This window comes from Leishmania panamensis, assembly GCF_000755165.1.
Source record: "Leishmania panamensis strain MHOM/PA/94/PSC-1 chromosome 20 sequence".
NCBI lineage: Eukaryota > Euglenozoa > Kinetoplastea > Trypanosomatida > Trypanosomatidae > Leishmania > Leishmania panamensis.
The window spans coordinates 249,419-277,091 of NC_025866.1; the positions used below are offsets into that span (position 1 = coordinate 249,419).

At 58.6% G+C, this 27,673-nt stretch overlaps 6 protein-coding genes across 6 annotated transcripts, besides 1 other annotated feature; all 6 read left to right on the top strand.

Annotated features, from left to right (window-relative positions):
• Positions 1-645: 645 nt before the first annotated feature.
• LPMP_200610 (hypothetical protein) lies at positions 646-3,222 on the top strand (the record flags this gene model as incomplete). The annotated part of the gene is made up of 1 exon (XM_010699958.1): positions 646-3,222. The coding sequence occupies one exon, from the start codon at positions 646-648 to the stop codon at positions 3,220-3,222; it is 2,577 nt and encodes an 858-aa protein (XP_010698260.1).
• Positions 3,223-3,490: 268 nt separating this feature from the next.
• Positions 3,491-4,018: a repeat region.
• A 432-nt stretch (positions 4,019-4,450) lies between these two features.
• On the top strand, positions 4,451-5,686 carry LPMP_200620 (enoyl-[acyl-carrier-protein] reductase, putative; the record flags this gene model as incomplete). The annotated part of the gene is made up of 1 exon (XM_010699959.1): positions 4,451-5,686. One exon carries the CDS (start codon positions 4,451-4,453, stop codon positions 5,684-5,686), a length of 1,236 nt encoding a protein of 411 aa, XP_010698261.1.
• A 1,264-nt stretch (positions 5,687-6,950) lies between these two features.
• LPMP_200630 (hypothetical protein) lies at positions 6,951-7,826 on the top strand (the record flags this gene model as incomplete). Its single annotated transcript, XM_010699960.1, has 1 exon — positions 6,951-7,826. The coding sequence occupies one exon, from the start codon at positions 6,951-6,953 to the stop codon at positions 7,824-7,826; it is 876 nt and encodes a 291-aa protein (XP_010698262.1).
• A 3,127-nt stretch (positions 7,827-10,953) lies between these two features.
• On the top strand, positions 10,954-18,084 carry LPMP_200640 (hypothetical protein; the record flags this gene model as incomplete). Its single annotated transcript, XM_010699961.1, has 1 exon — positions 10,954-18,084. The coding sequence occupies one exon, from the start codon at positions 10,954-10,956 to the stop codon at positions 18,082-18,084; it is 7,131 nt and encodes a 2,376-aa protein (XP_010698263.1).
• A 1,814-nt stretch (positions 18,085-19,898) lies between these two features.
• On the top strand, positions 19,899-22,262 carry LPMP_200650 (hypothetical protein; the record flags this gene model as incomplete). Its single annotated transcript, XM_010699962.1, has 1 exon — positions 19,899-22,262. One exon carries the CDS (start codon positions 19,899-19,901, stop codon positions 22,260-22,262), a length of 2,364 nt encoding a protein of 787 aa, XP_010698264.1.
• A 1,285-nt stretch (positions 22,263-23,547) lies between these two features.
• LPMP_200660 (hypothetical protein) lies at positions 23,548-26,691 on the top strand (the record flags this gene model as incomplete). The annotated part of the gene is made up of 1 exon (XM_010699963.1): positions 23,548-26,691. The coding sequence occupies one exon, from the start codon at positions 23,548-23,550 to the stop codon at positions 26,689-26,691; it is 3,144 nt and encodes a 1,047-aa protein (XP_010698265.1).
• Positions 26,692-27,673: the final 982 nt, after the last annotated feature.

Consider the following 27,673-nt stretch of genomic DNA (forward strand, 5'->3'; position numbering starts at 1 on the left):
ATGTGTCGATGCATGTGTCTGTCTTCCACCGAGTGTACGTGGCACAACAGTGCGCAAGTCCCTCTTTCCCTGTCACACATTTTTGGCAACCCCCTCTCCGTCACTTGCCGTCTCTTCCTCTATGTCAAAGATGCACTCGCTTGCGCTGTCCTGTTGTCCACTCTGCGCTCTCACCCGGTAAACAAAGAAAGAAGGAAAACAGAAAGCGGTGCTACCGCTCGCTCGCTTTCTCATTCTCCCCTCCCCCCCCCCCCCAAACGCCCACCAACACACTCGCACACGCTCACTCGCGGACAAAGCGCAGTGCGGTGGCGTCGTGTCACCCACGTGATGCCGAGTGAAGCCCATCCTTTTCGTTGTCTCGCTTTGGTCTACATATAGGAGTGCGTGAGGGAGCGGCTGTGCGCGCGACGCCACCTACGTCGTGGTGACGGTCTTACTCGAATCATCACCACTGCCATCAAACCCCCTTCCTTGACTCGCTACCATTAGAAAATAGGCACGCGCGTTCTTACCCCTCGCGAATGCACGTGGGCACAGACGCAGCAACGCGACCGTCTTAGTTTCGTGTCTTCCGTTCTTTGTGCTCTCTCTCCCTCCCTCTCCCTCATAGAAGGGGTATCGATACATCTGCCCACTGCTGCCATGTCTGCGTCCAGCAGAGAGCCGGCCGCATCCCGTGCACAAGGAATGCAGGGCTCCACACCTGCCACTCCCGGAGGTGGCAAGCTGGGCACGCTCTCCGTCAGTGAGCTCCGCACCGCAATGCAGCAGCACCTCCGCTCCACAGGGGCTCTGCGTGAGCTCAAAACGCAGCTGCGTGGTATGGTGCTCGCCGAGTTGCTACAACACCCTAAGACGGCCAGGATGCTTGTACACGGGGCGTCGCAGTCGGTCCCACCATCACCAGGGGAAGGCCAGGCCAGGCTGGAAGACAGGAAGCCTTCCGCCACCGGGTTTCCTGGCACTCCGGCCATTGCTGTAGTCTCGGGTCGCACAGACCAGACCCTGCAGACCTGGTCATGCGGCTTGGCCGACGCCCTCGTTGAGAATCACCTGCGTCGCACGAGGCGCCCCATGTCGCTCTCCATCTTCAGCACGGAGGCCGAGGTACCACCGTTCAGTGCGAGCGGCGCCCCGTCGGAGGAGGAGCAGTATCTTGCCCACTTCTTCCGGCAAATCGGCACTGGTGCAACTGCCAATCCCGAGGACGACATACTCACCCCCTCTCCGTCCCGCTCTGCAAAGAGTGTGCTGCAGCGACTTGTAGAGGACTGCGTGGCGCGGCAGGGCCTTGCGAGCACCGCGGAGGCGACACGACACCTGCACAGCTGCAGCACCCAGACTGAAGCGGCCGACAGCGCCGACGGCGCGGCGAACTCTCTCAATTCACTTGAGTGCCGCCTTGCCGCCGTTGATGCCAAGTATGCACTTACCTTTGCTCAGCTCAAGCGGACCACTGGCACGGGGGAGCAACCTTTCTTTCTCCGCTCCGAGGTGGAGCGTCGACTGCAGCAGTACAAGAACGACATGCACGCGCAGCTGCGAAGCGAGTACGAGCAGAAGTACAACAACTTCACGCGAGTCAAACTGCAAGAGGCACGTGACGAGGCTGATGGACGGTACCGCGTCTTTGTGCAGAACAAAACAGAGGAGCTGGCAGAGATGGAACGTAGTGTGCTCGTCAAGCTTGAGCAGGAGCGGCAGCGACTGAAGATGGCGTGGGAGGCCGTTCACCAGCAGCGTACAGAGCTGGAGAGACGTCAGCGGGACACAATGAAGCAGTTGGCGGACTACGACGCGGCGAAGCAGCGGAGTGATGAGGAGCTGTACTCATATAAGGAGAGTACGCGCGCGCTGCAGCTGCAGTGTGCCAAGTGGGAAGAGCTCTGCGGGACACGGCTCATGGAACTGGACGGCGCTCGCAGTCGTGAGGGGCGGCGTGTAGAGGACATCCGCCGTCTGCAGGCTGAACATGCGGCGGAGTTGCAGCTGAAGGAAGAGGAAATCGGTCGTCTGCGCTACCGGCTCCGCCTCATTTCGCGTGAGAACAACTACTCCCTCCCCGCAGAAGCGGCAGCTTCAGACCACCTAAAGGACAGAACCGACTCCTCCGCTGTACCGCTGGAACACTCCCGCACTGCAGCTGCTCCGGTCGACCCACAGCAACTTTACGGTCTTCTCACCCGCGCAGAGGAGATGCAGCGAAATGCTGTGGTACAGCAACAGGAGCGGTGGGATGCAGCATGGCTCGCTGCTGCTCTCTCCAACAACGCGCGCCAGCCCCATACCCACGCACCTGCCACCGTGCCTCCTGTGCCAGTCACTACGGCGACGGAGACGCCAGAACGCGTCTTTGCGAAGCCCAGCAGCTCTCCATCTGCGCTGATGCTGCAGACATCACTGTACCCGCTGCAATCTGGTAAAGGGCAAGCCGCTCAGCAGCCAGATCACCGCTCGGAGTCTCCGGAGAGCCGGGTGGCCACAGCATCAGCCCCGGTCGCCACAATCCCCTCGGTATCCGCCTCGGCAGCTGACCTGGCAACTTCCTTGCCTTCTTCGCCGAAGGTAAACTCCCCAGAGCCGACAGCCATCGCTGCGGTGGCCAAGCCTCCCTCGACCTCCTCTGACAAGGCCCAGCAAAGCAGCACCTCATCGACGAGATCTGCCACCACGAGGGCCTCACTAGCACCGCCATCATCTTCGGTATCGTCCACGCGAGCAACTTCCCCGAAGCTGAAAAATGTGCCAGTTGTCGGAGCCCCTGCCACGGAGTCATCCACGTCGTCCAGCACGCGTCAGAGCCTGTCATCACCCGGCGTACCGTTCAACGCTTCGACAACACCGGTTCAACCTAGTGTCCATCATGCAGATGATGATGAGTCCGAGAACAGAAGTGCCGCCGCGGCGCGCCTCAACGCCGTGGCGGCAGAGGAACAGAGTGCCCGTGGTGAAGTGCAGTCGGAGGAAGCAAGCGCACGTGGCAGTATCACATGGCTGGAAGGAAATAGGCGCGAGCTACTGGTGGGTGAATTGAAGCGTGCGCGCAGTGAAGAGGATGGCAGCACCAGCGGTTCGGGCAACGGCGTAGCTCCTCGCTGGAAGCAGTTTGGCGGCGGTGAAGGCGGTGGCTCTGCCGCTGATCTGGGCTTCAGTGAGTCTTTCAGTAGCGACGACGAAGCGCTAATTCACGACTCCGATGTGGATGATTCGGAGTTCTAGGGTGGACTCCTGGGCACTTTTCAACCTATGGCACGCGGTTGCACAGGTCCACGCGCGTACAGAGCAGGTGCCTGCCGATGCATTGGAGTAATGCCTGACGAGCCCTGGAAGATGAGGAATGATGTCGCTCTCCATGGACGAGTTACTGCTGTCGATTGTGGTATTGCTCCCCGCTGCCACGCGTTCGAGCTGCGAGAGTTAAAAGGATCATCTCTGCTGCAGCGTTTCATATCTTCTCCTTTTTATCGGTTATCCCATCGCCTCCTCCATAACGAGGGACGACACCTCTGTACGTTGTATCAGTCTTCCGTACCCCCTCCCCCACTCTCTGTGCGGAAGTCGAGCAGCCTCCCACCACTCGCTCGGCCAATGCCGAGCCACCTCCGAGAGTGAGAGAACCAAGCGCATCTACGACGTGGGGAGGTTAGAGTAACGTATCGCTGCTGATGCCGGCGGTCATGTCCTGGATGGCGCTGCATCGCTGTGGCCCGAGGCAGTGACGATGTTTGCATCATCCACATGATGGGCAGAGTGTCACCATAGCTCAAATCCACCCCACTCGGTCCTCGCTGCCGACAGGTGTGGGGAGCCTGAGTGCATCCGCGAGGCGACCTGGGAAGCGAGTGGATGGGCTGAGTGTGAGGCAGAGATCCTGCACCGATGACGGGGTCGGTGCATTACTGCACTGCGTGTGGCTAGCGTTTCGTTGCACCACGCGATGTGGACCTGTTACAAGCCTGGAGGAAGGGGTAGAGTGGGGCTCGACACTTCTGTGGTATGGCATCGAATGGTCGCGTCTCAAGCGGAAAACACACTCTAACAACGCCTTAGAACAAAGCATTCATATACGAGCAGAGAGGAGATACCGGTATGTATACACACCGACCCAGACAGGGGTTCAATGCTGGTCATCATGGACGGACGGATTGACAGACTCTCTTATCACAATGGATTCTCCTGTGCTAAGCAGCAGCAGCACCCCCCCCGTGTGCGTGTGCGTGTGCGGGTGTGTGTGTGTGTGTACGTTATGGCCTTGCATGTGAAACGTTGTCGTTGCTTGGCGTGAGTAAAATTCTGCGCTTTGGGTTTTGCTGGGCGTGTGTGTGTGTGTATCATCCCCCGTCCTCCTCGAGCTCCCTCCTTCCCTCTGTCTCGTCACTCTCAGTTGTGAACGCCTGCACGCGTTGTGTAGTTTTCTGTTGTGCTTTCTGGGGCGCGTTAAACCCACATGCCCGCTGCCTTTCTCGATGTGGAGCTCATTAAGTTGGGAGAAGAAGGGCACACATACACACGCACACACACACACACATACCTACGGCGCGCCTACAAGAAATCAGCAGGTCACAGTCCTTCCATCAACGTTGGCGTCATTTTCGTTCCTTCTGCTCTCGCATCGAATGCTTCTCTGCTTGCTCGCCTTCATCTTGGCTCAGCTCTTTCCACCACTGCCCCTCTTTCTCTCTCCCTCTCCTTGTCTCTCTGCTTCAGTTCTTTCTCCGTTGTCAAGGGCAATCGCGACAATGCAGGCAAGTCGAGTCATATCACTCTTTGGCGTGCAGTGCCCCATTGTGCAGGATGGCATGGTATGGTGCAGTGGATGGTGTCTGCCGTGAGCAACGCAGGCGGTCTCGGTCTCCTCGGCGCCGGTTCCATGATGTTCGATGTCTTTCAGCACCACGTTCGTCGCTGCAAGAAGGCCACGAAGAAGCCCTTTGGTGTCAACCTCTCTCTCACCCACGACATGTCGAGGCACATAGAATTCCTCATCGAGGAGAAGGTGCCGATCGTGTTCACGAGTGCTGGAAGCCCTAAGCTGTGGACTCAGAAGCTGCAAAGCCACGGAATTAAGGTGGCGCACGTCGTGCCCAACTGCAAACTCGCCCTCAAGTGCGAGGCGGCAGGGGTTGACGCCGTCGTGGCAGAAGGGTTCGAGGCCGGTGGTCACAACGAGCGGGAGGAAATCACCACGATGACGCTGATCCCACAGGTGCGTAAGGTGCTGGCGCCTGAGATACCCCTGATCGCAGCGGGTGGCATTGCGAGTGGGGAGGCAATGCTAGCGGCTATGGCTCTTGGGGCGGAAGGCGTCCAGGTAGGCACGCGCTTCGTGGTCACTCAAGAAAGCTCGGCAGCTGAGGAGTTCAAGAAAAGATGCACAGCAGCAGGGGAGGCCGAGACGTGGCTAACGCTGAAACAATACAGGCCGACTCGTCTCCTAAACGACTACGGCAAGGAGGCCCGCCGCCTCTCTGAGTCTGGCGCCACCAAAGAGCAGCTGAAGGCGTTCTGCGGCGAGGGCCGCACGAAGAGAGGGATCTTCGACGGTGACTTGGCGAACGGCGAGCTCGAGATTGGCCAAATTGTGTCGACGTGCAAGGACATTCCGACCGCGGCGGAGGTGGTAGAACGCATGGTGAAGGAGTTCCGCGCCCGTAACGAGCAGCTGGTCAAGATGAAGTTGTAGAGCACAGGAACAAAGCAGTATATCCTCCTCACAGAGTCGAGCGTTGAGAATCACACGGACACCAGACGGAAAAGAACAGAGCTTTGACAGAGAGACGCACATGCACACGTGTGTGAGCTGCCACCACCACTATCACTGCCGTCGCCGTGCCTGACACAGACATGCGCACTCCGTCTATCTTCCCTTTTCGTTCAGTGCCTAGTGCGCCCATCGCGATCGCCTCCGCTCTCTTTGTTTCCGATTCCTCTTTGGGGGCTCCTCCCTCCCCACACGCACGCACTTTGCTTCAGCACCATCACCTTCACCTGAGCAGCGTGTGGAAGGCAGCAAACAAAGCTCTGCCACAACTACTCAGAATGGCACACCCATACACGCACACAGAGACCCAGGCGCAAACGCGTCGTCTCACACCCGCTTCCCTCTGCCCCACACCTTCCCACGCATAGCCACGCCTGTTACGGTGTCGGTGTATCCGGGAGCGGTAAACGATGGCGAGTCTCGCTTCTCCTCTTCACCCACCCACCCCCTGCGGCTGGGCAGTACGATCAGCTGAACTCCCGCTGAAGGGAAACAAAACTGTTGGCCCTACCAGAGTGATATCCAGCGAACGAATGTGCCGCTCTTCAGCGTGGGGGAGGGGGGGAGTCACGCGCACACATGAACGGCCCTCTCGTCTTTACAGGGCCCTCCCCCCTCCTCGCATGCCAGTCTCGACGTTCGACGGCTTTCTTGTTTTCTACCCTCCCCCCTTCCTTCCCACTGCAAAAGTGCTCTTGCCTTCTGGCAGAGGGCCTCCGCCATTTATTCGCTCGGCTGGCCTCCAGCGGCGGCTTAGGCGTGTATCGATGTCGGGTGTGTGGCCGCATTCATTCCTCTCGCTTATGCTAGGGAGAATGTTGAGTGGTTGGACTACCTCGTCTGCGAGCTTCCCTCAGTTTCACTCCAGCCCGTCCTCCTCATGGGTCGGCCATCGGCTGAGCCGCGATAGGGAGGGGAAGGGACTGGACCCTGCACTCGTATCGAAGGCATCGAAAAGATTACGAGCGACTCCACAAGAGCAGCGCACCAAAGATCCGCTGCCTCCCCCTACCTCGGCGACTCCCAACGCGTTTGGCGGCACTGCCCATGACATGTTGGAAAACAGGAGGGAAGCCCTTTGACTCGATACTTGTCGTCTTCTCGTTCCTTCACTCTCTCGCTCGCTCTCTATTCTCACAGTAGTCAGTACAGGAAATATCGACACACACACACACACACACTTGGAATGCCTTCCTTGAAGCATTCGCCGCCTCGCGGGGCGGCCAGGGTTGTCTCTGTGCGCAAGGATGCTGCTGCTGCAACAGTGAAGGTACCAAAACTTACTGCGGCTGCCCTTGGGCTGCTCGAAAGTGGCGCCCTTCAGCGTGGCATGTGTGCTAAGACACCCGCCTTGCACACTCCGTACTTATCCACTTCACCATCAAAGCGGTCATGCACCTCACCCACAACGAGCGCTCCTCTTTTTCGACTTTTTTCCGTGGATCTGTTGCCAACTGTTGACTCGGCAGCCGATGTGAAAGAGTCAGAGGTCAAGTTTGGTTCCCCCAGAGATGCACGTCAGCTATCACTCTCCCTCGTCACAGACACGAATATCGCCGATGAGTGTTACAGCCTCACCACCGTGGTCGACGGCAGCGTGTCCTTCTCCCCTCCTTACACCCTCTCTCACAGCACCTGCAGCTTGCAGCACAAGTCGCACGCCCACTTCATTGCGCGTGCTTGCAAGTGCGGTGCATCCTGCACGACCCAGACGTCTATCTGCGCCACAGCGCTTCACACCGAGGGGACAGGAAATTCAGATATCGCCACAGCAGTGAGTGGAGCCACGTACATGTCGCCAGGACACTCCATGAGCAGCCCTGGCAACTTCCTTCGCTCCCAGCCAGCACGTTTGTGGATGACGGTGGTACCGCAGAACAGCCACCATATCGGCACCAACATGCTCGGCTCTCTTGAGGAAACCGAAGAAGTGGAAGAGGCGATCAGTGTGGCCTCGACCATGGCCGAATCTGGCCAATGCAGGCTCTTCTGGGACGGGGCTGAGGAGTCCACAAGCGTGATCGAAGAAGATATCCAGTGCAATGATGATGTCGCCGCCTAACATCACTTTCGCGATGTGAGGCGGCGTACTCTGGTCTGTCTGTGGGACTCGGTGTGATTCAAAATTTCGAATTGCATGACACTTTTTGTGTTAGGCCATATCGCCCTATTTTTTCCCTCTCTCGTTCTTCCCTCCTCGGTGTTCAGGAGACGGTGTGAGTGTGAGCTCTTGTTTCCGTTCGTCCCTTTCCTTCGTGCAGTGGGTGTACTAGCGTATTCATGGTGTCCATATATACGAAAAGAAAAAATGGAGGCGGAGCAATGCTGTAGAACACATGCACCACGAGTGTTTTCCCTTTTTTCCTTCCTCACTGCCATGCACATACCTACATGCACACACACACACACACACAATGGCTGGAGACGAACCCTCCGCCGCCAGTGTTATAGAAAGATTCATCTTGTGCGCCACTTGCACGCACGTCCTTACGGACGCACATGTGTGCGCGTGCGTGTGATTTTTCAGTATCCTTTTTGTGCTTGCGTGCGTCTGTTGCTTTTCTTCCTTTCCTGTATTGCTGGTGCTGTTTGACGCCTCCTTCCCTCCCTTCGTGATCGCTTTCCCAGTCCCCCCCCCCTCCCCCCTACCCACCCACTCACTCGCCTCTTCCTCCACCACAATGAAAAAATGGGGGAGTCGACTTGGTTCCCTGTGGGGGGCGGGAGGGGTTGGCGTTGTGTCGCTGTTGTTTGCTTAATTTATTCTTTGGCATCTTCTTTGTTTTTCCTGTACTTTTTTTATTTTCTTTTTATATACATTTTTTTGTGTGGGGGGTGTATGGGTGAGTGGGTGGGGGGTGTGCTGCGGGACTCCTGGGCACGGCGATCCTCTCTTTTGGGGGGGGGTCGCTTGGTGGTTTGCTTTGGTAGCCGGGCGCACCGTACGTGTGCCTCTTTTCTGCACCATCCACCTGTCAATCTCTCGACCCTTCTCTCCCTCTCACCCACCCTCCTCTTCGCTGTACATTTGCCTGTCTCTCTGTCCACTCGCTTCCTGGGGGAGGGGGGCTCTTCTTCTCGCAGGGTGAGCAATCGATTCCAACGGTGTGGCCCCTCCGCTGTGTTGCCGCGCCTTCAACACGGGGGACAAAGAGAGAATAAATAAAAATGAGAACAACAAACGAAAAGGGAACGCCCGCCACTTTCGCTTGTCATTTGTGTATTCGATTTTTTTTCTTCTTCGTTTGTGTTCTATACTTTTATATGTTTTCTTTTTATCCTGGATGCTCTCTCTCTCTCTCTCACACACGTTTATATCGCCATTCGAGCCTGCGACTCGCGCTTCGCCGCCTCCCCTCCCCCAGGCCTCCCTCCTTCTCCTGCACAAAAGGAAGCATGAGAGCACGCACATGTACCAGAGATCTGTGATGCATGTCAGAGCACTCCGCCAGACTCCTTTGTTTCTCTTTTGACAGGTTTTCCTCTTCACTTCTGTTTTTTTCTTTTTGGGGGAGGGGGGTACTTACTTATTCCGTTGCGGCCTATCGCTTCCTCCGCGCTACCGCCCACCTCGCCACTCTCTCGCCCTCCTCTGCTTCTGGTACTGCAGGTGAACATAGGCGTGGGAGCGCCTCTCGGTAGCCGTGTATGGGTGTTGGGGTAGGGTGGTGGTGGTGTTGGCGATCGTTGCTCGTTAGCTTTTGAGGGGCCTTCCTGTGTTTAACGCGGATGTCAAACGCCTACCTCTGTTGCCTCACCTGCATGTTGAAACGTACTTTCAGGGTGCAGCAACATTCCCCTCCTTTACCGCCCCTGTTCAGCTCCCTCCCCACTTTGTAAGGTCTGGATGATGCGCGGTTCACTTTTGGGCTTTTATTTTTTTCTCTCATGCTCACTTCGACCTGCATCTATTACGTTACTATCGTGCTTGATCGTGTGAGCCTTTTCCGCTCCCTCTCTTTCCCGCCCTCCACCGCCGTCTCCCTCTCCCCGATCCTTCTATGAGGCCTCTGTTCAACATCTCTCTTTTTCTTTTTTTTTTCCTTTGGTTTGCTCACGTAACTGTCCTCGATAAAGCCTAACATACAGGCAGGTAGGTGCATGTTTCTCCCTATATCGTCTTGACTGTCTTGCTAAATGGGTTTGCTGTATATAACTCTTTTCTATAGTCGTCTCACTCTTTGTGGGAAGGGGGAGAGGGGGGGGCAGAAGATACTGTGCCACGAACGCAATTCGGTCAGGAGAAAGATGCTTGTGGATCCGGCACTGCCCTTTACTGCCGTCTTCTCCCTCCTCATCCTTCATTCCTGCTTCCTTCGCTCATGGAGAAAGATCACTCTTCACATTTTTTGTGGGGTGGTAATCTGTGCTCCTGCGTGCGTGGACCAGTGATGCAACCATCAGCAGAATCCGAGCCGGAACACGAATGAAGACATGAGGATCCTTGAATGCTTCCCCGTTACAAGCCGCCCCACCCTCGTCTCCTTTTGAGAACGGACTTCTAAAATGATCGAAGCTCTGCCGAGGCCCCACTAGCTATCGTGTCAGCCTCGCCGCCCCTGCCATATTCTGCGCATCGCTCTACGGCAAGACTTCCGCTTTTCCCACGCCGCTTCTCTCGGCCCTCCAATATTTTCCAATAACGGCACCTTTTTTCCTCCATCTCTCCACCGCCAGACTGCCTCTCCAACTCTCCTCCCTTTCCTTATCTCTACCTTTGTTGTAACCACGTTGTGTTTCCACACGGGAGCACTTTCTTTGTGTGTGTGTGTGTGAGTGTGGGTGTGTACGCGCGTGCAGCGTTGACTCACCGCACCATCCAAAGCGGACACGATAAAAAGAGTCGCTGGCATCTCTGTCTTTCCACGCCCGCGTGAGTGTATGCATATATATATATATATATATATGCATGGGTAGTCAGCACGCAAAGACGAGCGACTGTGACCTACGCCTCACGCCCACGCACGCACAAAGGCACTCACCGTTTTTTCGTTCTTCCTCTGAGGAAGCCCCAACTCCGTGCTCTTGGCATTCCACATACACACATACACACGCACACGCACGCACATAAGTGCGATCCTGCCGCCGCGCAGCCTGCTGAAAAGAGAAAACTTCTCTTTCTCGGCGCGAACCGTCTGCTGTTTCCTCGATAAGGCCGCGTGTTTCACACTTTCTCGCCGCAGCTGCTGATGGAATCGCCTCCAGCGCAGGCTGTTTCTGGGGAGCAGCGCGCCCGCTTGCTTGAGCTGGAAGAGCGGCAGCGTCAGCTCAAGCGCCTGTGCGAGGAGGCACTCAGGGAAGAAGAGCAGCATCAACACATTCTTCAGCAATTGGAAGAGCACAACACGGGTGCCGTGTCATCTGTCGAGTCGTTCGCTGGAGGCAGCGCCGGGAGCGTTAGCGGGGCTGCAGCTCTGCAGGGGAGGCCTTTCTCGCCCAGCCACGGAGGGGAACCCCTTGAAGACTTGCTGACAGGCGAGGTACAGTCCTTTCGTGACCCCAACAGCGCCGTACGCGAGTCCTCCACCGGCAGTGCAGCCGCGCCACTGTGGTTGCGTAGCGAGTCGCTGTCGAATCCGCGCAACCCTTCGGCGGACCGGCCGCGCACTGTACTCAGTAGTAGCTATCGCCCACCGACGTACCCGCTGCCAATGGTGTTCGCCACACAATCACCTCCCCCGCCGCGAGAAATGCTGTATAGTACCTCTAGTCGACCTAGAGAAGAGGGAAGCAGTGCAGCTGCAGCGGCCATGAATCGCAGAATCCAGCCCCCCACGTCTGCGCCAGTAATGTCGTCCTCTCTACCGATAACCAGTGCGTGGCGGCATGGTGAGAGGGGTACTGCAGAACGCAAGTCAGGATCATACTCCGCGGCCGCAGCTCTCTTTCCGCCTGCTGCACCCACACCCCTGTCGCCACCGCCGCCGCCGCCTCCTCCAGAGCGCAGTCACAGCCGTGGCGCGAGCCACAGCATCCCCTCGGCAGATCGATACTGGCGCAGTGATGCCCGTCCCTACCACGGTATCCCTCCCCCTCCACCTCCTCCAGCATCGGACGCAACACAGGCTACGGCTTCACCTTCTGCCGTGCGGTACTCGTGGACACCCAGAGCGCATACAAGCCTGTCGCCGCCGCGGCCGCCGCTGTCCTCACGCTCATCCGCATTCCCGTTGGTCTCTCCAGATGAAGTCACGGACAACCCTCCGGCTCCGCCTCCGCGCACGCACCGTCGAGCTGCTCCCTCGCGCGACATGCCGCCCAGCATGCCAGATACGTACCGCTGGCCGCCTAGCCTTCTCCACACAGACTCGCCGCCTCCACCCCCACCTCCACCACCACCGTCACCCCCAGCAGCACGCACAGATTCGGTTGGTGACTCGACTTTACCCACCACACCATCGGAACGTGACATTGCGCGATGGAGGCGTCGGCTGAGCGGCAGTGGCGCAGTTAGGCCACTCAGTGATAACCGCCCGGGTAGCGGATACGATCGGAGTGGGGCCGCAACGTTGGCAAATCGGCGCGTCCCTCCGGCAGCCGTCACCCCGCTACTCTCTGTTCCTTATCGCGAGACTGCCACTAAAAAAGGTGTCAGGGTCGCGGGCCGGGCACCTCGGAGCTTGCCACCACCACCTCCACCGCCGGCCCCTAGTGTGACCCTCTTCTCACCAGCCCGCTACGGCGAAGGCAGGAATGAGGATGAGTCGCTTCTAGATAGATGGGAGACGGCGTCATTGACACCGAGCCTGCGCAGTGCGGAAGAGCGGTGCCTGCGCAACTACTTCGCGAAGCCCGTCAGAGAGGTTGGCAGTTCATCTCCGACACACAGAAACTACGCAAGCTACAGCCGGCAGCGTGCGTCGCCATCCTGCAGTGGAGTGAAGGGCGTTCGAACCTCACTGTTTGAAGTCGCTGGCACGGCGGAGCCACGATTGCAACGGCGTTCGACGGTCATCCCTACCCCTGACCTTTTTACCTCCTCAGCACCTACTGTAATGAACACCCCTCCGCCGGCGCCAGCCAAACCAAAGCCCAACAAGACAGCCCTGCATCCGTACGAGCTGCAACACCCGCAGTCCCCCTCGCTCTCACCCCCACCAGAGACCAGCCTCAATAGCACATCAGCCAGGAACTGCCGTGACGCCCCTGGGCACAGAGGTGACACGTCAGCACCTCTCCTTTCGGCACTGTACGCAAAACACCAGCAATCCACCTCGGCCACTCTGAAAAGCAGCAATCTCGACTCAGCCAGGGGAAACGGTGACATCTCACTCCCTGCGAACTTGGACATGACTAACAAGGCAGCCACTGGAGAGCCGCACACCGCCGCTGCAGCTTCGGTCAACGACTACTTTGACATGGGCCCTGAGAAGGAGGCACTGCTGTCACTGCTACAGGAGAGCACCCGCGGCGCACCAGGGAGCAACGCCGGTGCCGCGCTGCCAGCCACTAGCTGCCCGTCGTCTATACAACAGGGTATGTCGCCCGCGATGGGTGCCAACCTCGCAGGCGGTCGGCGCGGCGAGAAGGCACTCCCTTACCCTCTCTCGGCCAACTGCCTCTCTGAGCGAAACCAGACACAGATTTTTTCGACTCAGCCCCCAATGACGACGCTGCCGCCCCACTACAAAGACCCGACAGCACAACACTCGTACTTGAACCCAACAGTGGACTCGTCGATCCTGCGCGGCGGAAACGTCAACGCAGCCACTAGGGGAGTGCAGCACAGCAACGAGGTGGCTGCGGTGCAACTGCAGCAGAAATACGATAAAGCACAGGCCAAGGCAGAAGCCCTTGCGCGACATCTGGTGAAAGCCATCAGTGATCGCAAGATGCTTCAGGGAAGCGTCGAGCAGCTGGAAATGCTTGTGGAGGAGTGCAACATCGAGGTGGGTCGACTTCAGCAGATTGTGGAGCAACAGCACCAGGACAGTGCCACCTCCCTCGGGGTGCAGGCAGCACTTCGCGCCAAGGAGCGGGAGGTGGCTGTGTACGAGGATGAAATCCGGCGACTCCACGTAGTGCTGAATGGGCACCTCACTCGCACGGCCACTGCTGAGCGTGTAGCGCAGGAAAGTGTGCATCAAGGGCTGGTGGTGAAGGAGGCGGAAGTTGAGGCGGCCATTGCAGAGGTAGGTATGGCGCATCTGGCGCAGCGGGAGGCAGAGGAGCGGGCCAGCCAACTGGCGAATGAGCTGGATACGGCGGTGGAGCAGATACAGTTCCTCGACGAGCGCCTCGCTGAGATGGAGCGGGCGGCAGCGGCAGCGCTCTTACCGGCGTCGCGTGTACACGCTGCCAAAGAACCCGGCGTAGACTCGGACAACGGTGAGGCCGCTCTCGCTCACTCGAGCGCAGCAGCGCACCTCACCATTCCCCCCGACGAAGAAACGCGCCGCTGGCCGCTGGAAGCGCGGCGAACGATGGCGCAGCTTGTCGCACAGGCAGAAGGGCTTCTTTTGAAAAATGCGGAGGGGGAACGCCACACCTCGATGCGGCTGCAGCACATGGAGAACACCTGCAGCGAGCTGCAACGACACCTCCGCCAGCGCAGCGAGGAGGTAGAGCGTGCGCGTGAAGCATACGAGCAGCTGCGACAAGAGAAGAGCACCTTGCAGACGGTAGGAGAGGTGTGGTACCAGCAACTACGTGAAGTGAAAGAGGATGCACAGCTCGTCTCCGAGATGGTGCGCACCTCCCGCGAGGATGCAGAAGATGTGTATCTGTCCTCGCGTGTCGCAGAGGAGCGTGCTGTTGTGCACCGTGCCGCCGCGGCAGCGGCAAGCCCGCTGCGGCCCTTTCCGAGCTCAGCGCCAACGGATTCGACAACACTGAAGAAATCTGCGCAGTTTGCCCGGCAGGTGATGCGCGACTTTCATGCGGTGGCGCGCTTTCTTTCAAGCCTGCGCACGATGAACATCGGGGACCGCAACGGGTACCAAATCCTCCAGACCATTGCTAGTGGCCGCAACCCAGCCGAAGGACTCTACGTCACTGCCGACGACGCCGCCACGCCGAAGCAGGTCAGCGAGCTACTGGCCCCCAATGCAGCGAGTGAGGCAAAGCGCCGTGTGCAAGAGAAGAAAGCTCGCGTTCTGCGTGCTGTGGAGCAGGCCTTGATCATAGGGTCGGATTCGGCCCCTGAGTTCGCCTCGCTAGATGCCTCAGAGAAGCGCCCCCCCAGTCGCGCACCCATCATGCTGGGTCTGCCGCTCCGTGCGAGAGAGCGACCGTCACCAGCAGGGGCAGAGGTGTGTGAGGTCCCCGACGCCTTCGAAGACGAGCTGACTAACGGTGATGAGGCGGAGGTGGAGGTGGTGTTCTCCTCTCTGCACCCCACGCGGATGGGCAGCCAAAGCCTCCGCGACGGCAGCAGTGGCATGGTCCACAGCGATGTGCGCCGGCGGCCGGCGTCTGATTCAGTGGCATCCGTGTCGCAGAACCGAATGCCGCCAACCTCAGAGATCCGGCGTGCAGCTCCAGCGTTCGCAGCCTCGCCCCCAGCAGCCCCGCTCGCGCCTGACGGGAAGTCGTTTTGCAGCACGCTGTTCACGAACAGCAGCGAGGCCCCTAGCACCGCCTCGACATCTCAGCCCACAGCGGTCAAAGCGGCACCAGCGACCCCCACCCCGCTCCCGTCGGTCTCGCGACCACTGCGCCTATCCAACACGCCGTCGCAGCCGCAGTCGGAAGGCAAAGAAGAGAACGAGGAAGAAGCTCTGGGACCTTCCGAGAAGCATTCGAGCTCGATTCGAGCGTCATCGCACACTGTCCTAAGGACAGACTCGATGCCGATCTGCAGCACTGGCGCTGGCATCGACTCAGAAACGCACTTCATCACCTTCGTCCCACTCCCCTCCATACCGCAGCAGGTGCCTCAGTTGCAAACGACGACGGTGCAACAGGCACCGCTGCCGCCATCGACGCTCGCCGTCACCGGTGGTTTGCCGGTGGATTACATCGTCGATGTAAGCTCGAGTACTGCTCCTTTTGTCTCTGGCATCGTTATGACTGACCAGGAAAAGGATGCCACCGTCGCACGCCGTAATGCCCCCACACCACTACAGATGCAGCAGCAGCACACACCAATACCTGCGACATTGACGAACACGTCACCCTCGTCGTCGCGTCTCCGCTCCCCCACCCCCGACCGGCTGACTGCGGTGTGGGCTGGGACGCACGTCGATGAGGTCCTTATCGCATCTCCCATCGAGCAACGGCGGTCTTCTCAGTCGTTTACAGACGAACCGCCGCCTCGCGTTGTATGCGACGAAAACAAGCAATTGGGGCACCTCTGCTCGCGGCCGAAGAACCGCAGTACCACCGCGCGTCCATCCTCTACACCGCATCCAGACTCGCGCTCCGGGACGCGCCGCGGCTTCGAAGCAAGAGCTGAAGAAGAAACTGTTGCGCCGCCGCGGCACACAGACCAACATCGCCGTGGCGCGAGCAACAGAAGCAACGACGATGAAGCCACCCTCTTCTTTCGGGAGCCGCCTCGTGGTGAAGTGCAGGAAGTGGCCAGTGAAGCAACCTCCACCTCCTTGCAGGAGCAGCAGCAAATTTGCGTTGAAGTGGATCTCCTCAACGAGGACTTTGTCATGCCATCTCGCAGGGTCTCTGCAGCAGCGGTGGCACTGGCGTCGGTGTCTTCCGTCTCTCCGGAGACCACCTTGATTGACGAGGAAGAAGAAGCCGACGTAGAAGAGCGCGTGCCGTCTGCTGGCACAGCAGCAACACGCCCTTCGCTGCACGCCGAGTCGCCGTTAAAAAGGGACCATACTGCGGCCCCGTCTGTCCCGGATGTCAGCCTTGTGCCGTTGAAGGACGCAAAAGCAACGAAGCCGAGCTCGTCTCGCAATCGCCGCGTTGTCGACGAAGATGACGAGCCATCCTTGAGCTTCCTGGCACCGCCACCGCCGCTCCCGCCGCCAGTTCGGCCGTCACCTTCGCAGGTGCAAACCAAAAGAGCTCAGGAAAAGGATGCATTGGTGCTCACGTCGCCAACAGAAGCGTCTCTGTCAGGCACCAGTTACTCGCAAACGATGGAGGACACTAGCGTCGCTGCAGTCTCTACCGAGAACGTCCCACACTCCCCGCTATCCCTGTGCGGAAGTTTCGCAGGTGCACCGCTCCGGCTGCCACACCAGCCACGCCGGCCGTCAGCATCTGATGGCCATCCCAGCCTGACTGCAGTAGAAGGTGCGGTTGCCCCTCCGCGCCTGCAGCGCTCCACAGGCTCGTCCCCATTAACAGCAGCCCAGCCTCTTTTGGGCACCTTTGCCCCTGGGCCAGCGGCTGCAGGAGATGCCACCGCCGGAGTTAGCCAGCGCATCCGCAGCGGTAGTCGACCTCCCACGGCGAGGTTGTCGGTTGATTGCCCTTTGCTAGAAGCAACGCCCGCGCTTGTGGAGCCGCGGCGTCACTCTCCATCAGCGCGACCTGTGCCGGCTGCAACGCATACGAATCCTGTTACCCCGGTCGATACTGTCGACTTCGATTCGGCGTCGACTGCAGGACTGTCCCTACTGGAGCAGCAGACCTCGCCGGCGCCCAAAAAGGCACAGATATCACGGGCCCACTCGGAGGTGGACCTCCACGTCGACGATCTGCTGCGATCTGACGGGAAGATCGGTGCGAAGACCACGTCATCGACCCCTACCAGTCGGCTGCCAAGCATCACTTCCACAGCGGCCCCCGGAAGCCCTCAGCACGTGCTAGAAGAGCCCTCTGTAGCTTTGGGCCTTCCTGGTGAAATCTGCAACGATACACCTGGACAACTGGGCAGTGCCGTCTCGCTTCCCGCTGAGGCGCTGCAGGCGGCTCCTTTGCACCCACGGGAACCACCCACGCGCGCAGAGCACAGCGCTTCACCATGCTGTAGCCCTCACGAGGAAGCAGCACCCGCGCCCCTTCCCCTGGTGAACGCTGATGCGCCGGAGTCGAGCACGCTGAATCTTCCGTACACCTCACCAAAACCGGCACCACCCATGGAAGAGGCAGCGACATTCAACGGGAATCGACCCGCCACCTCACCTGCTGTAGCCCAGATGCCATCATCCACCATCTCCACGCCGCGTAGCCACGGCGGCGGTCGACAGAACTCGGCGAGTGTTTGGAGCTCGACCCCAGCGGAGCAGCCGATGCCGGATGGGATCACTGCGAGACGCTGTGAAGAGGTCGCCAAAATACTGATGCGCTTAAAGGCAAAGAAGGAGCAGGACCCAAAACAGCCCTCTGAAATGAGCACGCCTACGAGTCCCACGGGGAGCGAGCCCTCATCGGCGGGACTGGAAGACCTAGACTCCCCCTCCAGCTAACGTATCTCGGTGCTGCCACCCCCCTTCCCCTCTCGATGACATGCCGCCACCCCCTGCGAGCCAACACCGCGTCGAGTGCGCGTTTTGTGTTTTTTGTTTTCTTCTCTGTAATGACTTTCGCTGTTTTCGTTAGAGTCTTTTTGTTTTTGTTGTTGTTGGAGGGAGGAGGAGGAGGGCTCCTTTGCTAGTTGGTTGATGGCTCGTTTGCTACTCCTTGCACAGCTGTGTCTGCCTATGGCCTCCCCCAAAAAGGCTCGCCTCACCGTTCGTCTTCCTCGTCGAACCCCCTTTGCTTCGCATCACTATAATCGGCAAGCGTAAAAGAGAACCACAGTTGCTAGCTTATCGCGAACTCAGTCCGTCCGCGACGACAGATACTAAGGGGCGTTATTTGTGCGGAGTACCACTTGAGTGTCCACCTCTCTGTCCCTCCTCCATGCTTCTCCTTCTCTCCCCCCTCCCACACTACACACATGCGGAACGTGTTCAGCTCGCCGACCTATAGACGCGCCTTCACACACGTTTGAGTGACTTCGTCATTTTGGGGGCGCCACACGTGACGCTCGAAGGACTCACATCAAGTACATAGATAGACAAGCATAAACACATGCATACACTTGATAGAACTCGAACGAAGTTGCCGGGTGCACATTGCGTCAGCATATCCCTCTCCTTTGTGTTTGTGTGTCCGCGGGTGTGTTGTGACTGCTGCAGTGACACTCACTGCCTCCTCGAGCGAAAGTCACGGTAGAGGACTACAAGGAGGATTACGCATCTCTGCGCGCTGCAGACAGCCACCTCCCTCGTGTGTTACCAGCACTCTCTACACTACACCCCACCTTCCGCAAGGCCGCACTGCCAATACGGTCTTCACTGCACAAGCGCATCACTTGAACCATCTCACACGTCTGTGTCTGTGCGCCTGGTCGTCCTTTTTTTTTTCCTTTTTCTGTTATTTGTTTCAGTCAAGGTGCATTGCGCCTCCGCCTCCCCCTCCCTAACACACACACGCGCGTGCACGTCCTTGCGTTTCAAGTACACAAGGTGGCGACGTCATACGACTACCATCATTCGTCTTCTTTGCACTCCTTGGTTTTGTAAAGCAGGTAGTGTACCTTCAAATCAGTTGCGCCAACTCGCTTCGTCTGCTCTCTCTCTCTTCTCTACTCACAATGAACACCTCAATGGCCGATGTCGATTCTATCGACGCCCCGCTGCGGGTTGCTCTGCCGACTGTACCAGAGGTTAGCCCAGTCGCGAATGTAAGAGGGAGACAGTTGGACCAGTGGCAGCAGCGAAGGTGGGACTTGGACGACATTTTTCAGCCCCCTGCAACCACAGACGTCCACACTGCGGACCACGAAAGTGCTCCGCAGAGAGGTGGCGACGGTAGCAGCATCTCTACCTCGTCTTCGTCCGGGCTACGCATACCATTGATATCTCTCAGCGCCTCCCGTGCGCGGGTTCCCTCGAAGGAAATTCTTTACAAGCGGTGCACCGGCTCCCACGATCACCGTTCATCTCTCTCGCTGGCCTCTGCAACAGACGTTCTCATCGAAGAGAAAGATGATGGGATGCATACAGGGCAAGGGGTTTCACGACGCAATCAACAAACCACATCGTCATCGGTGAACTCGGGACAGTCTGTCGCTCAGCAGTACGGCGAAAATGCCCCGGCAGCGCGCAGCACTGCGACCAATGTGGCTTCGACCTTGGACAGATCTACATCTCATCACCAAAAGAATCGCGTCTCGAAGTTCATTGTAGACATTGAAGGCGATCCTAGCGTGAGCACCGACGCACTTCTGGAGCGTATGCAGACCAAGGAGAAGGAGTTCGACGAGAAGATCCATCAGATTCATCACACATTTCAGAACGCAGGGGAACAGCTCGTTGTGCGGGACCACATCATCTCCCACCTAAAAGAGGAACTGACAGGTCTGCGTGCGGAGGCGGCGCGGATACCGAAAGAGTACCAAGCACGAGAGGAAAAGCTACTGCTGCGTGTGGAAGCCATGATGACTGAGCTCTCAGAAGAGCAGAACCGTGCCCACCACTCCCGTCGCACTGCCGAGGAGGAGGTGCGTGCTGTCCGTGACTCTTTGCAGACAACTGAGCAACAGCTAGCACAGCAACAGCGCATGTCAGACGATCTACTGCGACAACTTCGTGCGAGTGACAAGGTACTTCAAGAAGAAAAGAAGCGGCACACCGCAGCGCTTGCGGAGTGTCGGAGCACCTACGAGACCAAACTCAATGAGCTGCAGCGGACCTTCCGCACCATGGAGAAGCAGGTGGCCAAGTCGCAGTCACGTCTGGAGGATATGGAGAAGGACCGCTGCCAGCAGCAGGCAAAACTACTAGAACTGGAGCTCAGCGGCCGGCGACGAATCTCCTCCGAGACAATCAAGGCCAAGGAGCTCCTTGCTGAAAACGAAGCCCTGCGCGAGGAGGTGGAAGCCGTGCGCCTCAGTATGGCGCGTTTGCTGAGACTGATGAGCGAGGTGCCCACCATGTCAGACTACCTAAGATGGAATGAACTGAGCAGCGAGTTTGTCTTCCTCGGCTACCCGACTCGGTACTTCGGCACAAGTCACCGAGGACGAGGGACGTCCTCGCCGTCACCCAATTGGCGCACGGGCAGCCGAGGAACTTCTCCCAGGCAGCAGCAGCAGCAGCGCTCTCCAGCGCGGCATCGTGCTACAGCTGTAGCCGCGGGGGACGACATCAGCTTCGACAAGCCCGGGCCGTCGAGCCACTCCTCTGGTTGCTATCAGGACGCAAACGTCTCCGGCATATCTGCGGGTGACACGGGCGTCGAGGATGGGGTCTACGCCGGCGTCGCGGCTTCACTTTCCAAGAATGTGTGGCTGAACGGTCGGTGGGCCCAGGAGATGATCTCTATCATCGCTGCAGAGAACAACTTCACTCGGCTGAAACGAATAAAGCTGCTAGAGCTGGAGGAAGCCGCACAGCTAAGCGAGCAGTTGCCATCTGCGCGCGACGTACTTGAGTGCCGCCAGCCGGAGCATCATTACTGGATCCCCTACGCAGTCTTCATGGAGGCCCAGACATTCAAGAACAAGTACTACCCAAAACTGCCCGCCATGTCGCACTTTTCTCCTTTTTTAATTCAACTCAACAAGATTTGGCGTTCGAAGTTGCAGGACCGACTGCGCGTCATGCAGCAGCAGCAGCAGCTCTCTCAAGCGCGGCGCCGTGCCACTGATGAGAATCGGTTTGCTAGTCGCACGCGAACTCGTGAAAGAGATGTAGGCGACCAGGGGAGTAGCTCAGTAAGTCGGCTGACAAGTCGCTGCACCGTCGCATCTATGCCAAACCCTGGTGAGCTGTTTTCGGAGTGGGCGCGGCAAGAAGCTCGCGTGGACGATATTCATGCGGAGCACCATCGCCTGCGCCGCGAGGTGCGCCTCCATGTCAGTAGCCAAAAAAGCCTGCAGCTCTTTCGGCTGTACGACGAGCTTGTGCGTGGCGCCCATCAAACCCTCAGCGAAGTCCTTCGACTGGCAGAGGACCTCTACGACAGTGCGTCGGCTCAGCGCGTGTCCGAGTCAGAGGAGCGAAAGCGCACAGCTGCCAGCACGCTTCGTGAGATTCAGCAACAGGCGCAAACAAGTGCGGAGATGGCTGACCTTGCCGCGGCGCGCGACCGGCTCGTAAGCGTCGTGGATCACACGTGTCAGCAGGTATGCAATGTTGGAGACTCGTTGTCCACGAGAATGATGTCCTACTACAGTGACCTGCACCAACTCATTCACATGCTACACCACCACATTCGCCAGGCGCGTGAACGCAGTCATCACAAGATGCGTGAGCAAGCTAGCAGTGATGGTACGGGAAGCATCAGCAGCGCTAGCAGCTCCACCGCCCCGTGGTCTAGAGCCGCCGTCAATACCGTGTTGTCTACCGAAGAACTTCATAAGCAACTTCGCGAGGCTCTCCTCGTCCAGTACGGAACTCCCCGCGGCACCGGCGCCGATGCGGATCATGCTGCGGCGGCGCCCAGTGCAATCAGCAGCGATGCGCTATTGAAGCTGGCCGCCAGCATACTGGACTTCGCCGAAGAAATACGCCGCGAAGTGACTCAAGCCGCCACCGCCCTTCGCGTAGTGACCAAGCAGGCCATGAGAGATACAAAGCAGTTTCAAGGTGCATAAGCGAAGAGGGGGAGAACTGACAGTTGCTGTTTCCGCCTGTTGGTCGCCTGCTCGCTACTGGTCAACGAAGTTTGTTCACTACGACTGTATTTGCTGCGTCCCCATAGGCGAAGGATACGGCCCACATAAGACCGCAACTCTGCGTCGCGCGTCACCTTTTGTTTTCTCCTATCGCCTCTGTTCCTCCTCTTCTGTACGTGTACGGTGTGGGCATGAGTGCATGTGGACGTGTCTGTATGCATCTTCTCGCTGTCCACTCTCCCCCCCCTTCTCTCTCCGTGCGTCTGCTGTGGTGCGATTTTTTCCTCTCGCTTCTCTGTTGTTGGTACAAGAGAAGTCAAAGGCTTCTCTTCGTGTCCTGATGACACTGTGTATATGCATGCATGCATGTGTGTGTGTGGAGGGGATGGGGGGATGGGGGACGGTTCCTCGTTTGTCTTTGTAGTGGGTCGACAGAAAAAAAGGCCCAAAGGGAGGGAGAGCACGCGCGCGCGCGAGGAAGAGATGCTGCGACACCATGTCCGCCATGAAGTGAAGAAACGCGTGCCCGCCTGGTGCCGCATTCCTCACGTGCACGAGGAGGTGGAACAGCACCATCAATGGAAGCGTTAGCTGCTGCATCTTTGTGTGCATAGTAGGATGTGTATTTGAATGTGGTTTTATCTAGCCGACAACAATATCGAGTCTCTCACCTTCACAGGCTCAGGGATGAAATGTACTCTGGCACCGCTCGCACATCTCTACCGATGCGCGACGCTTGAACACATCCAGGCCTGCACCTTTCCTGCTCATTCTCGCTTCCTCCGCTACCAACCCCCTCTTTATCTCTTGCGCCCCTCCTCTTCTCCCTGTGGCTCCCTCATGGGATACCATCGTGTATGTGTGTGGTGTCGGTGTATGTGTGTGTGTGTGTGGGTGGGTGGGTGTTTGCATCGTTGTGCTGGGCTCCGTGAACGGAAACGGCAAAGGCCACTTCCTTTCGCCCTTTGTCTGCACAGCACGGATACCCATCTAGTCCCCTTCACACTGGCACAGTCAAGGGAAAGACGCAGGTCCTGGTGTGAAGTCGCAGAAGCGAAGACACAGAGAAGAGGATCGGGGAAGCACAGAACGCAGCTCGGGCATATTCAGGGATCATCGCCGCCGCTGCTGCCTCCCCCCCCCCTCCCTCCTCACTCACCATTAATGGGAACGAGTGAATCGGTGCTACGCTTGCGTCAACAAAACGAGGTGGAGGAAGCCGCTGGAACTCATCGAGCGAAAAGGAAGCAGCACATCTTTCCTCATGTGCATAGAGTCGACCTCACTGCCCCCGCCGTTCCCCTCTGACGCCGACCTACTAGCCTGTATTGCCTCCTACTGGCCAGCTGCAGAACATCGGAACGGGTCGAGTGGGGTACGGCGCGAGCAAAGGCTTCCACTCGCGTGGATCGCTGCCAGCCCTGCAGCGCGCGTTGTTGCAGAGCAGCGGCATGCGTGGGCTGTACTCCCCTTTACTCAGATTGGCACCCGCCCCGCCAATGCAGAAGCGGATGGCGCTGCTAGCCATGGAGTAGAGAACACATTTGGAGCCGCTTTGGCCAACGCTACCGTACAGCCGAGAGTTCTGCAGGTCGCTCTGAAGACGCATGGCACAGATGCGAGTGCGAATGGACATGCTGCTTTGTCATCGCAGAAAACTGCACGAGGAAGAGTGGTTGCAAGGGTACTCCGGTGGCTGAGGCGGGCCGCGGAGGGCTTCGCAGACGTCGATCACGCATCCTCGTCAGTGAGCTCTGCATCGCCTTCTTTCAACGGCCCCGCCTCTCCCCCATCCATGTCACTGAGGACGACCAACGGCAGCAGCAGCAGCAGCAGCTCAGCAGCACGAGGCGTGACAGGCACTGTGGACGCTGCTCGATGCTGCGGTGTGCATATTGGCGGGCTCACAGTCGTGCTGGTATCGGGTGTGCACGAGCTCGGCGCGGCCGACGCTGGCGCAACATTGCCTCAAGACACAGCATCGAGTGACAGAGCAGCGGAGCGCAAAGGCGCTCCTCCCATGCACGGTGAAGGAGAGGCGGTGGAACCGAGCTCACAGCTTCTCTTCCCCTCCACCACATCGTGCGGCGGCTCCGCCGCCTCGGTGCTGTCAGTCCCACCCAATGCGGCAGTCTACAACGGCATAACCAGAGGTTGTGGGGAGGAAAGGATGCCGTCCACCGGGAACAGTGTTTTCCGTGCAGGGGCGAAATTGCACGGCCACGACGGCGGGGCCGACGATGAGGCCGCAAACGACCCCAAGACAGCCACATCAGTATATGTGGTGCAGCTGTTCAGTGAACTGCGAAGCCAGGTATACGGAGCAAAACGGCGACGAGGGCCTGCAGCCGACGTGTCATCACGACAGCTTCTTTCCAGGGTATGGTACCGTCAAGTGTTTGTAGGCACTGCTGAAGCGACTGACGAGGTACTGTGCGGCGTCTCGCAGTGGTGGTTGCAGCGCTCGGTACGAAGGCTCGAGCTTCCCACGACGACGCCGCGAGTCCCCAACCTGACGCAGAGAAACCGAAGGGCTCACGCCAGTCGTCGTTGCGAGGGACCACGAACCCTCCCACCGCCATCGCTACACATCAAGTACGTGACCGACGTCTTCGTAGATCTCTGGTGGCCACGTCGCTTCATTTTGGTTGTGCAGCATCGTTTCGCAGAGCGGACAGCGCATGTTGCGCGGGTGGCAAAGTTGCTTCTGTTGATGTGGGTAATATGTGTGACCTTTATGGAAGTTCTCCTTCACGGTCTGCCGCAAGTCACTCCGTCCTTCTGCGCCAGTGACGATCAGCACAGCGACAGCCGAAACAACACAAGCCACCGACGCAGCGTCCTTCCCGCGGACCTCATCTCTACCTTCTACAAGATGGGAAGGATCTATGGAAGGCACCAGATGAGAGCTCTCGATGTGAGTCACACTGGAGTCTGTGGCACCCACCTACTCGCATGCGTCCTCGGAAGCATGATGGCCCCGACGATAGCCGGTGACGGCAAGGCAGTTGCAGTGGATTGCAAGGGATTGTGGGCATTGGACGTGGCGGGGTGCACGCAGCTGCGCCACCAACGTGGGGAGCTGTATGCCTTATCGGACATGCTGGACGAACTCTACCACCACGCCGCCAGTCGGGCTGCTGCGTTCTCCCTAAGTGAGCCTTCTGGGACACTCGCCGTCGTTGACCTCCTTCTCTCCCTCTCCCTACGAAATGGTGTGCGGCCTGCGTGTCAGTCCGCCACCGGCCTCGCACTCGCCCTTTTCACTCACCACGGTCACCTCACCTGGGTCTGCGGCGCAGGGAGCAGCTTGGACAATGCCGCTTTGCGTGAACTTGGCCAGTACGCACTGCTAGTGGAAGCTGTTGCTGTGACGCAACAGTCTCAGCCAGCGCCGACGTGCGTCTTGCGTGCACTCGATCTGACCAGTGTACTGAACGTTGATAATGTGAACCCGATGGGGTACGTGACACAGCTGGAGCAGCTGCTGCTGCCCTTCACTTACGTTGACGACGCTGGTATCGGTTGCCTGGACGGCCACGCATACGTGCATGACCTGAGTGCGATTGTGTCGCTCTTCACTGCAGTGAGAGTAAGCGAGGCAACCGAGCTACTAGACAGCGCACAGAAATCTCTGCAGCGTGCGCTCGGTGCTCTGGAGTCGCTCATCCTCATCGACGATAACAGCGCTGGGAGAGCAAAGGGACATGGTAGAAATTCGCGCCAGGATATCGTGGAAACGCTTCACCAGAAGTTCCGCTCTCACCTGTATCACCTCGACTTTACATTCTGCCTCTGCATCTCAAGCGTAAATGGACTGGCGCACCAGCAGCGGCTTGAACTGCTGAACCTAAGCCAAACTCGAGTAAATAAGGTTGGCCTATTCGGTGGCGCAGACACGCATCACTTGAATCACTCGACACGATCGCCCGTACCCGCGGCTCAGCCCCGCTGTACGCCTCCCCTCCGCCTCTTCATTGCGGAGATGTGCGAGCATCTTAGTGACCTCAGCGGCCTCGCTCACATTAACACACTCGAATGCGTCATCGTGCGCAGTGGTTCCCTCGGCGATGATGGGCTGCGCGCCGTGTGCACCCCTGACATGCAGCGCCTGCAGCTGATGGATCTGAGCTACTGCGACCGTCTGCACCATGTGGGGTGCCTGGCACGGCTTCCCTCTTTGGAGACACTCATCCTGGACAGCACTGATGTAACCCCAGCGGAGGTGAAGCAACTGCGTTTCAGTCGCTCTCTGCGCACCCTATCCCTGCGCTTCTGCACGGAGTTTGCCTTCATCGGCAAGGGGTTGAAGGAACTGGAGGCGGCAGTAGGTACCTTCGCGGCTCTCGAGAGGTACTTGTACGAAGACCTTGCCGGAGATGATGAGCTTCGCAGAAAAAACAACTGACCTAGGCTGAAGGTGGCGCGTTCCTCTTTGTTGTACCCCTGCCATATGTGAAGAGCAAGTGTCCTGACGGATCGTATCAGCGCAGATATGGTCCGCGGTTGTACTAAAACTGCTCTCTTTCACACCAACGTTATCCTTGACACAAGCTGGCACCACCATCATTCCACCCCCCTCTTCCTCTGCCACGTTAGTCTCTCAGCATCAGGAATACAGCGCTAAAACAGGGGAAGGTGGAGGTGGAGGCGAGGAAAAAGGGACGAATGTCTTTCACCTACAGCCCACAATGCCGTGTGCCTTGCGCTTCCCAGCCCCCCCCCCCCCCCCGGGCGTACAGTGAAGGACTGCAACCATGTAGGGGACGATCTCTACATGGCCTTTGCTGCTTCCACTGCGACCAACTGTGTGTGTGGGTGAATGGGTGGGTGTGTGTGTGTTTATGGTTGTTCAACATCCTGCCTGGCCTCTCTCCCTCCCTCCGCGGAGTTTCACTTCTCTCCTCTTCTTCGCTTCCTCATGGCGTAACGTTTTCGTATGGCCTCACATTTTGGTCAGTGGCGCCCCTCTGATGGCGGAGGGACACCTCGGTGCGCGGCATCCCCAGGGCTCCGCACTCTCACCTTGTGCGGAAGCCAGGCAGCCCCCCTCCCCGTCCCCCTGCCAGTGCCGAGCCACCTCTGGTGGTGACTGGGCCAAGCGCCTACGCCGTGGGGAGGCTGGAGCGATGTATCGCTGCTGATGCTGGCAGACTGGTGGTGTTGGGCGCTGCGTGGGAGCGACCCGCGACAGTGAAGAGGGTTGTGCCACCTACCCGATGGGGGGATGGCGTCGCCATGGCTCAAGTGCACCCCACCCGGCCCTGGCTGCCCACTGGTGTGTGGCGCCTGAGCCGCCCCTGCGGTTGCACCGGGGGGCGAGCTGCGGATCGTGTAGGTGGGGCTTGAGGCAGGGACGGTGGAGGAGTGGCGTGGCGTTCGAGTCCTGC